The sequence below is a fragment of the Trichoplusia ni genome, chromosome 6 (assembly GCF_003590095.1).
Source record: "Trichoplusia ni isolate ovarian cell line Hi5 chromosome 6, tn1, whole genome shotgun sequence".
Lineage (NCBI taxonomy): Eukaryota > Metazoa > Arthropoda > Insecta > Lepidoptera > Noctuidae > Trichoplusia > Trichoplusia ni.
The window spans coordinates 11425718-11443416 of record NC_039483.1 but is presented as its reverse complement, the minus strand read 5'-3'; the positions used below and the strand labels follow the sequence as shown (position 1 = coordinate 11443416).

At 34.5% G+C, this 17699-nt stretch overlaps 2 protein-coding genes across 2 annotated transcripts; both read left to right on the top strand.

Moving 5' to 3' along the window:
- Positions 1–205: 205 nt before the first annotated feature.
- LOC113494920 (protein odr-4 homolog) lies at positions 206–3227 on the top strand. The gene is made up of 7 exons (XM_026873440.1): positions 206–458; positions 672–864; positions 1032–1384; positions 1551–1730; positions 1868–2075; positions 2408–2584; positions 2687–3227. The coding sequence occupies exons 1-7, from the start codon at positions 363–365 to the stop codon at positions 2875–2877; spliced, it is 1398 nt and encodes a 465-aa protein (XP_026729241.1). The 5' UTR covers positions 206–362; the 3' UTR covers positions 2878–3227.
- Positions 3228–3834: 607 nt separating this feature from the next.
- LOC113494921 lies at positions 3835–16348 on the top strand. Its single transcript, XM_026873441.1, has 4 exons — positions 3835–4369; positions 7768–8271; positions 11041–11179; positions 15808–16348. Exons 1-4 carry the CDS (start codon positions 4166–4168, stop codon positions 16113–16115), a joined length of 1155 nt encoding a protein of 384 aa, XP_026729242.1. The 5' UTR covers positions 3835–4165; the 3' UTR covers positions 16116–16348.
- The last annotated feature ends 1351 nt before the right edge of the window (positions 16349–17699 follow it).

Sequence of the window (17699 nt, the reverse complement as noted above, 5' to 3'; positions counted from 1 at the left end):
TTTAGTTCGTCATTGGTGCTCACCATGTGTCACCAGGCCTGCAATAATATAGTAAAAATTAATATAAATAAAAATTATAACTATTACACAAGTAGCAGAATTTTTATTCTTGTAACTTAAAAATACTACCTATGAACATAGACAAGATTATTATTGTCTCTGACATAGATCAAACGTCATAGTTGACTTTGAAGTTTGAAGTGACGGCTGACGTGACCTGCCTGTGTTGGTGTAATTGTTGTAATTGAAGTCTGTGACACGACAAAACAAAGTTTGCACGCTTTTATGCTTTATTGTAATTGAAAAATTAAAACACTATTACTACTGCGTCGTATGCAATCGGTTCGATATAAATTCTAAAGATGGTCCGGACTGTGTATTCTCCGGAATATTGCTTACAATATTTAGAACAATATGCGTCCAAAGAAATATTTGTAATCGGTTTAATTCTCGGACAGGTATGTAAACTCCCATCTTATTTTAACTATATAATATGTGCCGGTAGGCTCAGGACATTTTGGTATTTAAATGCGTACCCAACATGTTTTAGAAAAAGTTAGTTGACTGAAGCTTTATCATCATTAAACTGTTAAAAAGTAATAACTATTATGATTATATTTCAAAGATAATATATACTGCATAAAGGTCACTGAATAATTTATTGATTACAGACAACAAGTGCTCGGGAGAATGTGATCCATCTAGCTCGCACTCCAGATGAGAAAAGTTCTGAAAATGCTTCAGAAACAAGTTACCCTTTAGACAAACCTGAATCAAAGACACTTGTAAGCGTGTCTGAGGCATGGGTCGCTGATCATGCAAAGCATGTTACTAGAATGCTTCCTGGAGGCTTGTTTGTTCAAGGTGAAACAAAATATTTCATTGCTAATCTGAACACCATAATAACAGCTCAATATATGTAATAATGTAATGTTATTAATGTTTATGTAAACTCTTAAAATTATTTGCATAATATAATTTCCAACATCAGTTGAACTTTCTTACTATCTTGGTGTTTGTTTTGATTTTAGGTATCTTCATAACAAGTGACGAAGATATATTCGAGGACCCAAACTGTTTTAGTAAAGTCAAATCAATAATAAACAACATATACAAAGCAATGAGTGCCAATCAGTATATGTACGGCAACTGCCCATATACTAATGAAAGACTTATTTTGCACATGTCAACAAGTACTAAAGTTCTTACTTGTAAAAGTATTGAAGTTGGTGTGGGGAGTAAAAACACAGTTATTAAGCCTGTTGAATGGAAGTTTTTGCCTAAAGCCCAGCAGTGGCAAAGGCTGGACTGTTACTATGAGTTTGATGATGTCTACCCTGTGGTTGTGAAGAAAAGCGGTATATCTGTGAAACAACAATTCCAAGTAAGATTTTTTCCGTAGTAAAGTTCTAGTAGAAAAGCATAATTTTAATCAGAGTTATTCATCAATTTATCTCTACGTTAGCATTTAACGCAGCTTATCATGTTCACCATATGAAATACAAAAAAATATCATTTCAAATAATCCATAAATACTTCTCTTTTCACAGCAAATTCTGGAGTCTGCTCACAAAACAATTGAAACCAGTATTATGTTTATTGATGGTGAACTTAAGGACAACACAGAAGTTTTGGAACTACTTTTCAAAAAGAAGAAATCTAAAAATAATTCAAAAACAACACAACAAGAACTTCCCAAATCAATGAATGTGTCATTATTTGTGCCATTTGTAAGTATTATTTATTAATTTTCTTAAGTTGTATTTCTTTGCTGTATTAACTGTAACATTATCAGACTGAAAATTATCAAATTCCTTAATGAATTTGAGTTTAATACATTAAGTATGACTTTTTCTTACTATTTTAGGAAAATGCTCTGCCAGAAGCAGTAGAGTATTTGGAGTGTGATGGCAGCATACACTTCAGTGGTGTTGTGTCTTCAAGCGTGTTCATGTTCCCAAAAGCAACAGTCAGTGAAACAATTGCTGCTGTAAAGCAAGACATAATAAGATCCTTAGCCTCTCGCTTCACTATGCACTGTGACGCACTTATTGATGATAATCTTCTACCAGAAGGTGAGATGGATACATTACATGTCTTACATAAAATTCTTGTGTCACGGCATATGAAATTGAACTCCTCAAAAAAGGCTCAAACAAATCTTGTGAAATTTTGTGTGTATTAATTCTGTAGGTCTGAAATTCACAACATCTATTATTCATACCCCTAAGAGCAGTTTTGTGTTATTATTCCCTTAAACTCATTTATGGTATGTATCATAATGTATCATGAATGGCAAAACAATGTTTTCCATGACAGCTAGTAGTATATGAATACCCCAAAAAACAGTCATGAAATTGTCTTGGGATAATTAATACTCATTTCATTGATATTTACTGTTCCACAGAAAAAGTATGCTTCAATGAACCACCGCGTCGAGTTCTGGTTCCAGTAGGATCTTTGTATCTCTGTGATTACCTATTCCCCGGGGAAGCCCCAGCTGAAGCGCTCCTCTCTGTGCGAGAGTTGCTTGATCTACAGATTACCGAAGCAGATGTGGTCTGCGATGTTGAGACACCAGCTGGTAAATATTACTATCACACTCATTATATACAGATTCTGTGATTGTTGCATCACGCTTTGGTTCACTGGTAGACTCCACGATATAATAAATTTTATTTTTCAGATACATCAGAATTCGATGCTTTAGACAGGGATACGAGTAGTGAAGAATTACTAGCGACGCCTCAAGAAGCAAGCCAGTTTATGTACATCACCGGCATTTGTTTTGCAATGTTTGTTCTTATCGTTTCTATTATTATTCACTATTACGACTCTATTGTTGAAGTTTTCAGTAAAATAATTGCTAAATCGTAAATGCATAACGGAGGCGATAATACGACATCTATTTTACAAATAATGTACTACATGACCAGTCTGAAGTTTATACTAAAAAGAAGTTAACGAAAATGGAGTCGAGCTAATTTCATGACGAGATGTCGATGATCTAGAATAATATTTTATTTATCTAACTGTTGAAGCTTAAAAGACTTATTATTGTTGTAATTATTTTGTCTTGAGTAAGATTCGTTGTTTTAATTTTTTTCGCATAACTGAAATGTAATAATTTAATGAAAATGCATATTTATTATTTTACAACTATTTTTGTGTGCCGACTTATTGTGTAATTTGAACTGTCCTATTTTATTAAATATTATTTTACTATTTTAACATGTTTTAATGCTGCTATAATTATCCTATGCATGCAGTAATTCTGGGGGCTTGTAAAGTCAAGCCAGTAAGGCTGATGAAGCAATCGAAGACTACGAAAAGGCTAACTGAATTAAGCTATTAAAAAACTATAGTAATTGACCTATTGGTAAACTTATCGCAAGAACAGGAACATAAAAACCTATACCTATCATTTCAGTAACAACGAAGGAAAAACGTGTTGTTTTCTACACATCATTATACTATTCATCACTTTATGCAGCTAAGGACTTTGTGAAGACTATAATGGTTAGTATTCACCTGAAATACGTTCCAATATTTCTACAGTGATTGAGGTTTCTTGTATTAAATTCATTTATGGAGAGCTGAATGCACTAAAAGTAAGAAGAAGAGGAAAACAACGTCAAAAACATTATATCGATTTTGGCACGCCATCTGTTGGTTCTATGTGTGTACAATTAATGTTTACCGGCAGATGGCCGAAGTGACTCGCCTCTCTTTGTTGTGGCGCTAGTATGCCGAGAGAATACGCACGTAAGAAAGAGAGATCCGACTGTTGTCATTGTGCAATGTCCATTATACGTGTTCATACCTTCATTCATTGAGTAGTATTTTGTTTGATAGTGAGACCACAGTGACACTATCTGCAGTAGGTATGCGCTCATCGTCAGTCATACTCATACATAGCAACTTATCTACTCGTTACATTGGTTTCATTGAGCAGTTTTATTATAGTGTCGTACAATGGTGTCCTAAGCTATCGGAATCATGTTGTGATAATTGTAAAGACTTCATGTGTGACAGCAAAGCATTTATGACTCTGAAACGATGAGTTTTTAACGTATCGATCGTGTTGCGTGATTAATTATTCAGTAAAACCGGTTTAATGCGAGTGTGATACGCGATAGTCAGTTGAGAGAAGACGTTGTTTACAATGGCGTTTTCACTAAATAAATTAAAAAACATTTTGAATACAAACAGGGATAGTCAGTTAGCCGGTAGTGGTAGTCTAGAGCCAGAGATAGGTTTTAAATTGGCCTTGCACCCAATCAGTAAAAATTTATATGTGACCGTTATCGGCGCCCGGCACCTTCCGTCCTTGTTTGGGCTAAGTCGCGCCCATGGATACCTTGTAAAGGTAAGTGTCAAACATTGTTTACTGTTTTTCCTTTTTAATAAATGGACAATGAGGAAATCGTGCCTAATAAACGATACTGTTTCTCGTATCATTATTGTGGATACTCTAATTTTTCAAGGCCTTTCAATGTTTTTGCGTTAATGTTTACATCTACGATATTCACCTCTCATTACTGTCAACAGTCATTAGGTTGTCAAAAAACAATGTTTAAGTAGGTAATTAATTAATAAGGTTCGTCAGGTACGTAACAGATCTGTAACTTTTATTTGCGAGCATGAGATTTAATTAACTCAGTGCGTAAGAAAACCATGCAACTGTAATGTACCTAATCGTTAACACGGTGCCTTATATCGCTAGTGTTTGTGTGCATATCCTGAGATAAAAAAAATAGTTACCTAATATATCTGCAAAAAAAGATCTTTTTTCTTCGACCGTTAGGAGACAAATAAAAATTCTAAAACAAACATTCATACATAATCCTAGTCAGTGGTTATGAAACCTAATTACTTAGACTGATACCTATCTACATTTTTTGTTAATCTAACAATTACCAGCATTATCTTCATCAATGCGTCATGCGGGTAGGTACGCTGACTATGCATCTACCAGGCACGGTACCTACTAGGTATTTAACATCCGTTTAATTGTTTTCCTAATTGAGGCCAACTCCACATTACCGCAGCCGGCTGTTACGTTTATCTTTGCGTTTAAAACCTGAATAAATAAAATAACATCACAAAGGTGTTGGAAAATGCATTTTGTACGTCCTATTTGCGTATTTTTGTTTGATAAATTTAGCTGTACATACATGGCGACCTACTGCCATTCGATCTGAAGATCTAGAATCCAAAATAATTTTCAGAGGTGCAATAGAGTTTTTGACTGAATTTTTGTCTCTGTCAAATACAGATACAAAAAATCAGTCAAAAACTCTCAAATTGATCAAAAATGCGGTAACCAAGTCTAAGCCATGTGAAATCTTAGTGACTGATGGTATTAGACCAGCCCACCTTACATGCAAATGTCTAAAAAATATTTTACGCCGTGTAACTGGAATTCATAATATTGTTAACTGATGCAATGCAATTTTGAAAATGAACCAAATTAGTAATGTTAGGTAGTGAATGGGTTCGAAGAAGCAAGAGAGCAAAATATCAATACGCGTAAGGGGTAGAATAAAAGGTGCTAGTACCTACTAGGAATGCAAGTAACACTCCTACTTCTTGCAGGGCTATTGGAAATTAATTGTATTGACCTTGAGTGTACCGTCCCGTACTGAATTTCCAATTATTGTGTAATAAAATGTTTAAGAGAAAACGAAAATTGTCATTTAAAGCCAAATTTTATTCATTCATCGGCCGTTGTAAATAGCAGAATGGGGCCCTGGCCAGCATCTTTCACTTTGGATGTAGGTGAATAAACCAGAAGTTTGTTGTGAAAATACCTGTGCCCAATTGCTAATATGGCAACTAAGAGTGGATGAAAAATACGGAGGACAGACAAGTATTATGGTTTGTAGCAAAACTCGGGTAGAGCATAATGCAATAATTAAGCTCCCTTAACCATAGTTGATTGTCCAAATGAGGTCCGTTTGATGCTCTTTCTTTTTTGTTTTAAGTCACACACATTCAAAGAATTGTACCTACTTATCTGTTATGAGTTCATGTTTTAGTAACATGAAGATAATTTTACGAATATGATAACGTCTAACTTATGTCATTAACATTCTAAACTATCGATTAGACCTATTTTAAAACAATTATTTTACTTAAATAAAACTTTTTTCGCTACGCAAGAAATACCTATTCAGTATTGTTTTTACGATCAATATTCTATGAAAAATGTAATGTTCAACTGAATATATGGAGCACGATGAAACGGTCATTATTTTCGACTCTCGAGTTGCTTCTTTCATACATCTTCGTGATGTTTTACGTAGGTACATAATGTACGTTTCATCGTACGTTAACATTTCAATATTTAGGTCGAGTTGGACTCACTACATTAAGGTTTCCATACAAATAAGCTGGAAAAAAATGCAGTAACAAAATCACCGAACTATTAATGTCACGCATCAACTTTTATTCAACTGTCTCGTATCATGAGATATAACCTGGTGACTGATCGACTGTTAGACGGGAAAAGATAATAGGGTTCCGTTTTTGCTCTTTGGCTACGGAATCCTGAAACTGTGATAAGAATTCGTACGAGTCATCTTATTTAGACGCTCTACCCAAGTTACCAGTTACGACAAATGATACCCGACTATTATGCATTCTTGACGATAGAGTTTACATTGAGACTCGTGTACACTATTGTTAGTTGTACGTACCAGCACTAGTAGATGTATCAAGGGCAACATTAAAAAAACATAAATAAACAAACTGTTATATTTAAAAAAAAAATTTACCCGATTTTATTATTATCGGTGTCTTTTATCAATGAAAGTGAACGGGTACTAATTCCCAATAGGACCGCAGTTATCGCCTTTATCTTTCTGCTTTGCATTTCAAATCGTTTCACTGCTGTATTTTTAACCGATAACATACGTAAGTACGAAATAATGTTCTGTATTCTGAATCATAATACTGCAATGACAAAGTAAGCGTGTCAGTAGATAGAACCTAATTTCTAAAGAAATAAATTAATAAAAGCAAATGCTGCCTTAGAGATATCGATCCCATGCCCACGCCGTTTGGCGGGAGTTTTCAGATTTAAACGAAGCCTATGACACTCACAGATAATATGGTTGTTTTAGAAATATATATTTTTTTAAATCAATACAGTCGTTCCTGAGAGCCTACACGCGAAAAACTCACTTTTTTATTGGCATTGGCATTCGCATTATTCACATTTCAAATCTGTTTAGGGTTTTAAGCTCTTGCTCTCGTATCACCTACTGATAAGATGGATCCGTGGAGACCTTGATAATAAATAAAATTCAATTTAAAATCTTCTAACGAGGGTCAAATAGACTGACTTCAATTTTGTATGGATCATCAAAGTATCAATATATTTGTGGTTTGTTTTTGGGGTTTCGTATGTCGAATTTTGCATGCATAAGGTTTTCGACTTATTATAACAGAAAAAATATGAGTATGATATACTCCATCCATTTATTTATGCTAAAACAGTCACGACACATTAACTGAGGCTATTTCTACAGAAATACTGTAATTACATTAAAATTTACTTCTGTTTTATGTATAAGGACGGTTTTATTTTTCTGAGATACCAGCTTTAAACGAGACGTTAAAATGAACATTCTTACACAAATGAAGATATTTTACATTAATTAGTAATTACTTGGTTCATAAGGCTCCTCTCGGCAGGAATCAGAAAGGCTACAAGATGTCATTTATATTCAGCTGCAATTTCTAATAATGTTATATTTTCAGGTTAAGGTGTTCCCTGGAGACAGCAGGTTTGAAACAACGTTACAGGAAAGCTCTTGGCCCGTTTGGAATGAAGATTTTAAATTCGTGTTGAAACAAAAAGATCCAAAGAAAAACACCGAAAAAACTGACCTTCAAAGTTTGCTCGCCGGACATTTTTTGTCGCTGACTATTTATGCTATATTAGAACCTCCAAAACAAGATTCAGATAAACGCAAGAATAGTAAAACGTTAGATACAAAAAAATCAGCTAAGGTGGCAGAACAGGAAGAGCCAAAACCCAAGACAGGATTTCTAGAAAAGACTTTCAGCAGCTTTAAATCCACAAAAGCCGAGGCGATAGCGCAAAAGTCTATATTAGAAAAGCGAAGGACAGTGGGGGCTGCTACGTGGAACTTTGACTCCAAGTTGTTTCAAAACGATCTCAAAAACGGTTTGATCGGCACGCCTGATATCTGGCGCCCGATCAACGCTATCACGAGTGGCATTAGCGCTGCCGATACACGGGTGAGTACAAGTTTACGGTAATTAACAACCAGTCACTGTCATGAACGATGCTAATCAGTAGATAATAAAAATAGAGCCATAAACGCCCGAGTTAAAAATAATCTTGTTTTATATTATGCTTGATGTCCGTCCTTGGCAACGAAGGCGTTCTAAGTTTAATCATCATTTTGTGTAAAAATGTGATCATTATTCCGTAATGTTTTTTTACAATTCCAGTATTCTCCATAAATAACTCTAATGTTAACGACGGCGCTTCTTTAATTAATGTATTTTATTACTCAGTACTAATAGCACTACTTCGTATGTTTTCTCTGTTGTAAAAACGAGTAAATCACCCTCGAGTGTAAATCGTTGAATTTTCTTTGATATTTATTCTAAGTGATACTCGATACTTGGAACATTGAAAGTATTGACTTTCTGGATAAGTGGTACATATAAAGGCAGATATTCTCACCATAAATAACCATTTGTACGTGTATTAAAGATAACGATATCAATAAATGTGTGAGTCATAATCGCGTATGATTAATATGCGAAGAACGCTGCGATCGTGTGAATAAAATCTTAATTCTTGTTCGGGAGCTACAATAGAATAGCTCCGACCTCGACCGCTCCTCATTTGAGCAACGACTACTAACATTTATTGCGATGATGTAAGATACCTATGATGTTTAAAATAACTTCGTGCACGTAAAAATTAGTACTAGTTATTCTGTTTTATCGCCGTTGTAACAACAACAAATTAGCGAGAACATTGATTTCACTTGCTAATTACGAGTTGCCACGCGCTATTTGATAACATCGACCCTTTGCATTGCTATTATAAATTACTTAGATACAGAATAGTGTTGTGATGATTCACAGCGCAAATCGATCGATTACGAATTTGGTGCTTTCACTTGCTCATGCCACTATTTTATTCTTTCAAACAAACTCCTAAAACACAGAAGGGGCCAGTTAAAAAACACTGAATCGATAAAATAAATGTCTAAAAAGTATAAATATGCAAAACCTCTTATATGCTTCTTGAAAAAAATAGAAATATGCCTAGGCTGACCTGATCTAACAGGGTATTGTTAAACGATCTACGACCGGTGATCGTTTGTAGAGCTAGTTACATGCTATCAAAGACACAAAAGCTAACAATACGTTTTACTATAGAGTATAACTGTACAAGATTAATCAGTTCTGGATATACTCATTGAAAGCTACTACTAAGTTATTTAAATGGGGACAAAGCTAGGTTCTTAGCTTATAATAGTTTTGAATATGTTATTTACGTAGTTGTAGTTTCAGTAGAAGCTAACAAAATTATTTTCCAAATTGTTAGATTCCAGCTTGCTCCACATATTAATTTTTAATTAAGAAAACTGATGTTAATTAAAAACTACACTCCTTGCATTGTATAAACAGGAGTAGTTATTTAACGGTTGGGTATGTTGTTCAGTAGAGAACAATTCGGCGCATTAGGTAATCATGCGACGCCTGGCACACGTCCCGGTTTTCATTTCTGCTGAAATTCTGCACAATATACACAGCATCTGTACTCACATCAATTAGAATATAATTATACTTCTACTGGAACGATATCTTTTATTCTAGCCTGTACTTGTGCATGTGCTTCTGGGCTAAAAGTCTCTCAAATCTTTCTCCAGCCCGCGCCATATACAACTAGTGCCAGCTGTGTGCGATTAGCTTATGTATCGTCATCATCATCATCTTTTTATCGCTTCCTAGGCCAAGCTCGGCTTTTCCGTCCACCTTCCGTCTCCCATTGCGTGACACTAGAGAACTTCACCAATGGGTCACACTCTATGCGGCTGGTATGCTGACCCGCTTAATCCCATTTTAGGAATCATTATCTTTCTGCAACCGTCACTGATCCTAGGTTGGACACACAGCGTGGTGTTCTGGATAAAATTTTAATTAAAATATTTCTGTGACCTGAGCAATGTGTTCATGACCACATCGCACTATGCCTTACAGATTGATGATGTCAGTCTATCTGTACTAGTATACATTTCTACCGATCTCCATTAAATGATCTCGTCGATGTTTTAAAAACATTTGCGGTGTTAAACGAATCGACAATTCTTTATCTGGAACTGTGTGAATACATGAAAGTGATAATTTTAAAAGATGAATAATTGAAGATAGCCCTAAGTGACGACTTTATCAATCGCAGTATCATTCATCTTATCGTATTTGTGAAACCCCGGAAATGGCAAAAAGTATCAAGGTTGAAATACTTTATATGTTTTTAGTATTTGTGTCGTTGAATATATATTTCATAAAACTGCCATCGATTATACAATATACCTGTAGGCGTTAGATGCAATGGACAGGTTATTCATTGTTAAATAAAAAATAACAATTCTGATGTTGTACTCATCGAAAAAAGAACTGTTTAACAGCACAATATTTCACCGATGAAATGCAATTGCAGAATATTCTTTAAACCTATGAGGACGTCAAAGTCTGTCATAATTAATAAGAGCCCTAAATCCAGATGTTTTAGTTACTCTATTAACAATAACAATAATTTTTCAACAATAACAATTATTTTTGCAAACGAAGCTCACTATAACCGTAGTACGCTGTTTGGAAGTGTGCCCAGTATTTCCTTCCTAGTTAAGCAAATCTCATATCTTTAGTATGCTATATATTCAAGGCGGCTTAGATATGCTTGATTGTGAACAAATTACCCACGCGGCCTCTAATCTGTGGCAATCAAGTATCAACGTAACTCTATATAATTTGTGTTTACAGAGAGAAAATAAGAAGGGACAGTTGGAAGTAACCCTGCTGTACACCGCGAGTGAAGATGGCCTTAACGATATTGTTCAGCTGACAGTCAACAGACTACGATGTAGTGTGCTCACTATGCAGGAGCAAGAACAATATAAAGGTAAATCTCATTTTATCACATCTGTGTCTCTCAAGACATGAAATAAATTGAATGCAACCTGAAATATTGTATTATGCATGTACTTATTACGCGAAACAGTCCGTCATGTGGTCGATGCAGTACAATAACTGTAAAGTAAAATTGAGATTGAAATGTCACGTCGCAATCTTTTGTTTCTGCGCTTTGGTTGTTTAGTCATGTAATTTTGAACTTAAGTATTACATATTTGCTGGTTATCTGCAAAACGTCCGTCTATAATTTTCAAAAATAAACTAGTTTCTTGTTCAATGATTAATCGCGAGGCTGATTGCTGTTGTATAAGGAAAATTACATAAAAATGTCATACTGCGACACGTAACTAATCTCGGAGGATAGGCTCTTCATTGTTTGTTTGTATAATGTGGAAATTCAGAATCATTGAACAGGGAAACAGCTTAAAAAAACTTCCTTATGCCCTGTCCACAGTCATTACAGGCTGGCATAATTATAAACAACTTAAGATGAAACTCGTCTTAATAGTATTTGCACAGAAAAAAACGTGCTACTAGCCTTGTTCATATACATAAAATAATGTGATACTATCTGCATTTGGAGTACTATTAATACCCAACGCAAACATAATTAACGCGGTTTCTCTAATAAAATGATTAAATGTACAAGCTGATAACGCTTGTTAACATTTTCGGTTAGTTTCGATACGAAATAAAACACACAGAAAAAAAAGTGTTAAGATAAAATGGGACCTATAGGTACTATTCTATATTATGTGCCTATAGCTGGTTCCCTTATCTTAAGTTGTATGTAACTATGGATAAAGGTGGCACAAAATAACCGCCATTTCGACTCAATCAATTTCGTTCGGGTTGGATTGGGTACGGCCTTAACATTCTATGTATTCTCTACCCTTGCCTAATGATTACGAGCGAGGGAAAGGCCTATATCGTTGTCAAGATAAAATATATAGGTAAACTTATGATGATGTAATTCCGTTGCCGCTAAAACAACAAATGATAAAAATCTAAAATCGAGGTTAGGCAACAGGTTGATCCAACCACTATTTTATGGTTGACCATTTTCTTTTGAAAACTTTGCTTACTTTAGCCTATTTGTGAGGAATCCTCAGTATCGCGAGTTCGATTCACACCGGTCGTCCTTTTTGGTTCCCTTAAAAGTAACGCCATTAAAACCTTTTGCTAAAACACGACTGAAACTAGAGGAAAATATCGAACATACTGGTCAGTAAAGATTCAATAAAACAATGAGTATCGGGCAAGTACACAACAGTTTGCTAGAAAAACAAAAGACAATCTTAGTGAACGTTATGTAAAAAAAAAAATTTCTTTTATAGTTCGAAAGGCAATATGTTAATAAAAATCGAATTTTCATATTTTACACGATTCGTGAGATGAGAATCGCTATCGCAATATTTATTTATGAAAGGTGTTCGATATCTCGTAAAGGAACCGCACACCCACTTGTATTATGTTTACTCTACCGAAATAATTGAATTGACAAACTGACATTTTAATTTGGGTCAGTTAAATTTAAAGCCGTAAATTTTGCGTGGGCACGTAGGGTGTCCGCGTTGAAAAGTAAGTTATAATGTAATAAGGTCCTCACACCCTGAGACAATTTTAAACCGATTGATTTATAATTTCTCTCACCTCCATGTATTACAGCGTCGGACAAAGTTTTCGATTGTGTTGTTGGTCGATTGGTTGCTATACTGGTGACCCTGACTGCTATACGTGGGTTCGATACCCAGACAGGTTTTTTTTTTTTTGTGTCTGGATGTAATTTATCTATATTATTTAATTATTTACGTATCTAGAAAAATATGTATATGCTTATTTATCAGTGTTAGTACTCACAGTATTTAACATAATTGTATTGTCTGATACAAGGCAGCAGTATGTAAAAAAGACTACTAGTTCTTGGTAGTGACCTTGACAACACAAAAACGTTCGATCATTTCGAATCATATCAGCCACACATTCCGTAAATAAATATTAGCAGTTTGAATATCTATTGGTTCATAAAAGCGGCCAGCGATGCCGGGTGGCCGTAACTAAACTTCATTCATATTATCTATGGACACAGACACTCAAAGCGGGCGCTGGCCCACGCAATGCTGTTTGCTTATTAAAGAGGAGAGAGTTACGACGGCGACGAATGCGCGGTGAATCTTAAAGACATCTAATGCCTGATTTGCAGTTATGCAAGGTTCTAAAGGCATCGAACAGGCGGAATGGAAGCGGAAGAGGGCATTTACGGATTCTAATTTGCACTCTCTTTGTAATTATTTACACAGTAAAAAAGACTAAACGGTACATTGCTTACTTCAGGTCAACGGCCTTATTAAATCTTAAAATATTTTACATACAAGCTATGAAATATTGTATTGTAGAGTTGAAGTCTAACCCGTTACTTTTTATATAATTTTACTTGCAACACTGAGTTTTTAAATCCTTGAAAGAATCCTCGGAATACAAAGAAAGATTGCGAATCGCATCTAGATCCAGACTTTGCTTTCGTATTATCTTATATCCGCTTAACGTTATACTATCAATCTGAATATATACTGCGAACAGTTGATACCTATGTACGAAGCCGATTTTGCAGTTGAGTGGAGCCAAACCTTATTGGCTTTGTTCGGATCCCAGTAGGTGGCACGATAGCGTCCAATTCCGCCTGATATGACTTGATGTGACCCGTCGCATCTGCCGCCTTCTGCGTGCTACCAAGCCGCTTGTGTCCAAATCATAGGTCAATTACGGACAAGTCAACGCGTCTATTGATCTATAAATAGCCCGCCACTGCGTGACCCATTCAGAAAGAAGTTGAAAGGGCTGAATGCACGACAGTAGTGAGGGTTATTTGAAAACCAACCTTACTGCTTAGGAAATAAGGGAATAACAGTTTTTATAGCATAACTGTTGTCACTATTGAAATTTGTCCTATCTTTAGTATGACGTTGTTAAAGAAAGAAATTGCATTGCTTTTGGAGTTTCATATTCCGTCACTTATGACAAGTAGATTACGTATTTGTACGATAAAATCTACTGATTTAGGGGAACGCTGATAAGACATGCTAATGTAATATGTAATGGTTATACATCTACGATACTCGTAGATAAATGTGCGATTCAAACCACAATACTTTATGAAAACTATTTTTTCCCATAGGTGACAACAAAAAATTTGATAGAGTCTTCAAAAACGACTTTTGTTTAATAATAATTAGGGTAGTAATTTATGTGTATCGGTTATTTTATGACAATATACTTAAATATAATATAAAACAAACCTCAAACAACTGCAAATAAATAAATTTTCTTTAATTAATTTAGCTCAGGCGTGTTTTAGAAAAAAATATAAAACGACGTCTTTATTTACACGACTGACGCCGAATATAAGTTTCAAAATTTCACTGAAATGGAAGATATACAGATAATGTTTTATGTCAAATATTTACTTGAAATTTATTTATTTATTTATTTACTTATATGGATCACCAACAAAGAAATGATGAAAATCCTATACAATATGTCTTGATATTTACATCTTGATTATGTTCTTCGCATTTTATAACTACAATACGGTCCAAGTTAATACTTTCTTTGTGATTAGATACATAAATTGTAAACCTTTGTGGTTGGCACCTGCGTATACCCCAACTAGCTGTTGCCCGCGACTTCGTCCGCGTGGTTAGAAGATATAAGTTAGGTATTTTTGAACGGAAGCCCTCGAAGATAAATATTTATCCCTGTTTTTTCCACATTTTCCATTGTATCTTCGCTCCTATTAGACGCAGCTTGATGGTATATAGCCTGAAACCTTTCTCGATGAATGGTTTATTCAACACAAAAAAGAATTTTTCAATTTAATCCTGAGATTAGCGCTTTCAAACAAACTCTTCAGCTTTATATATAAGTATAGATATGCATCCTAATCTGCCCTTTTCAGGTGAAATTAAACTCAACTTTACACTTACGAACAAATAAATATAGCTCATGATAAAATGTATTTTAACCGATATAATTAATGTCGATTATCGATTAGATTACTGATTGACTTCCAAGAATAACAATACAGCGGTATTTAATATTTCTTAAGTGAATGTTGTTATTTATTGTGAGAGTATTTATTATACGATACGACGATACATAAGTATGATTCGTTCACAATGGCTCATTAATCATAGTCAAGTGGAAAAACGTGGTTTTCAGATACATTCATAAGAAAATAAATGTTTCGATTTACGGAGAGAAAGTCATTTCATAACTAAGTACATCACCTCGTTTTAAAATTGTATAGAGTAGCGTAGAATAATTAGATCATAGTACCTAAAGGGAAATATCGATCGATTTTGTTTTAAATTGATGTTTGACATTTGGTATAGTCTCATGGCCTCCTTCCTTAACCTTCCCCGTATAGTAAATTATTAATATGCTGCATAATTTCTAAGGAAAAAGAACAGAGTATTATTTATCAATCAATAAATAAATACATGCATGTATACAGAGGTAGTTCGTTAAGTTATTTAGAACCAAAAAAATATAGTGAAGCTTAGTTTAGGTAAGTTTAATTTTTAATAAGTTATTAAATCAAGTAACTTTATATTTCAGCACCGTTGTACCTGAAAGCTACGATATTAGAGGCGAACAAGGCTGAGTGCTATTGGAAAAGCGATAGATTTGTTCCCGCAATATCAGCCAGATGGGACCCGAAATCTGCTACTGTGAAACTGTCAGTTTTCAAAGCTAGTTTGAATAAAGTCAGTATTTATATCAGCCTGGGCTGTAAAACGAAGATGGCGAAGAAAGAAATCTTAGGGAAAGCGACGATCGACGAGAAGTCCGCCTATGCGGACAGCTGGAGCGAGTGCCTCCGCCAGCCGGGCATCCCCAAAACTTTTTGGGTCAATTTCGAATAATGAATTCGATTTTTGAAGAGCAACTATGACGAAACTTAGATTAGGTTGTACCCCTAAGACCAAATTTGATTGACAAATCTTACGAATGTTCTCAAAGGAATTGATACGCGCGTTGTGAATATTATCTGTTATATCGGTTATCTATTTAAATGACAAGTTTTAATATAGTTTTAAATGAGTATTATATTTTTGTATCACAAAGCTTATTTAATAATACACTCGATTAATATTGTTATGACTACTTTTTTTCTTTGGAATCCAATTATTTTGACTTTTCCTGTCAGTGAGTTTGAAACTGTTTACCTATAATGGCTATAAAGCATTTATAAAGAGGAAGTCAAAATGTCTACGAAGATATTTTCGTAAATTAGAATTGTTCAAAGGTAGACAAATAACATCGGCGTATTTTGGTAATAATGACGCAATTTCTCATGAATCGATAAATACTTATAAAATCTTAGTAAGGAATGATTCAGGATTTATGGGAGTCTTTTAATGTAAACAGTCGGATACCGTTCTAATTTCTATAAATAATTAATTCAATTAAGTATTATTCCAATTATAGAAACATTGACAAAGAAGCTCTATGCTATTTTGTCTTCGGACTGTTTTGATGTGCATGCTGGTTACCGCCGTATCAACTTGGTAAGTTATCTTTTTAAAAGGTAAGATACTTCTTACTTAATTTAAAACTTTTATATGCCTTTACATTTGCTACGGATCCATGCGCTGTATTACAATACGTCGTAAACATGGTTAGAACGGCGCTTCGTTCGACACATTCCGGTTCGGACCTTTATGTTAGCACAATAGCGGTTCCGGATTTTACAACGAGTATAAAACGAACTAAGTAATACGAACGGATCTGAACTAAATGACGTAGTTACGTGAGAGTGGGATTTATGAGTTAAAAAGGATTATATAGGTACTATATGGATGAAAAATATTTCGTAATGTTTAGTGTTTCGTTCCCAAAAAGTAAAGACGGAACAATATTACTGTAAAGACTGTAAAACTGTACACTTTTAGAGGTCATTTATTTATCTTGCCGGTAAAACTAAAAATTAAGCTAAAGCTGGTTTGTACCATGATATAATTTATGGGCGACCAACTTGGGAACTATCCCGAGTTCGACTCGCACTTACCGGTTTTTTATTTGATGTCACTATGGTAGTATCACATCTCTTTTTCATAACTACGTATTTCAAAGATTTACATGTAAAAATCAAAATATGGAAACATTTTAATGAAAACGATACTCAAACTTGCTTGATTATATAATTATATATAATTAATAATAAAGAATATTGAATAGAAAAGAACGTGCCTTGGATTGAAAATCACAGTCGATGTTCTCGTATGAGTATATTTCAAGTCAGCGTGGCGCCTTTCATGAAATAAAGCTTATATGTAATTGCTACGTGACCAATGATATGAAAATGTAATCTATGCATTGGAATTTAATTTCTAGGTGTGTTAAAAAAAAGTTGATTTTTGAATACAGCGCTTTTCTCAAGAAATCGTCTTTAATATTATCTGCTGTAAATTATTAAGTATCAAATCATGTGATTCTGTGTTTTAGGT

Excerpts from the sequence above, each read along its gene's own strand:
- LOC113494920 (XM_026873440.1), top strand. The coding sequence starts at position 363 with ATGGTCCGGACTGTGTATTCTCCGGAATATTGCTTACAATATTTAGAA. Across the intron at positions 459-671 it reads TCGGTTTAATTCTCGGACAG|ACAACAAGTGCTCGGGAGAA; the intron begins GTATGTAAACTC and ends TATTGATTACAG. Across the intron at positions 2,076-2,407 it reads TGATAATCTTCTACCAGAAG|AAAAAGTATGCTTCAATGAA; the intron begins GTGAGATGGATA and ends ACTGTTCCACAG.
- LOC113494921 (XM_026873441.1), top strand. The coding sequence starts at position 4,166 with ATGGCGTTTTCACTAAATAAATTAAAAAACATTTTGAATACAAACAGG. Across the intron at positions 4,370-7,767 it reads CCCATGGATACCTTGTAAAG|GTTAAGGTGTTCCCTGGAGA; the intron begins GTAAGTGTCAAA and ends TTATATTTTCAG. Across the intron at positions 11,180-15,807 it reads GGAGCAAGAACAATATAAAG|CACCGTTGTACCTGAAAGCT; the intron begins GTAAATCTCATT and ends TTTATATTTCAG.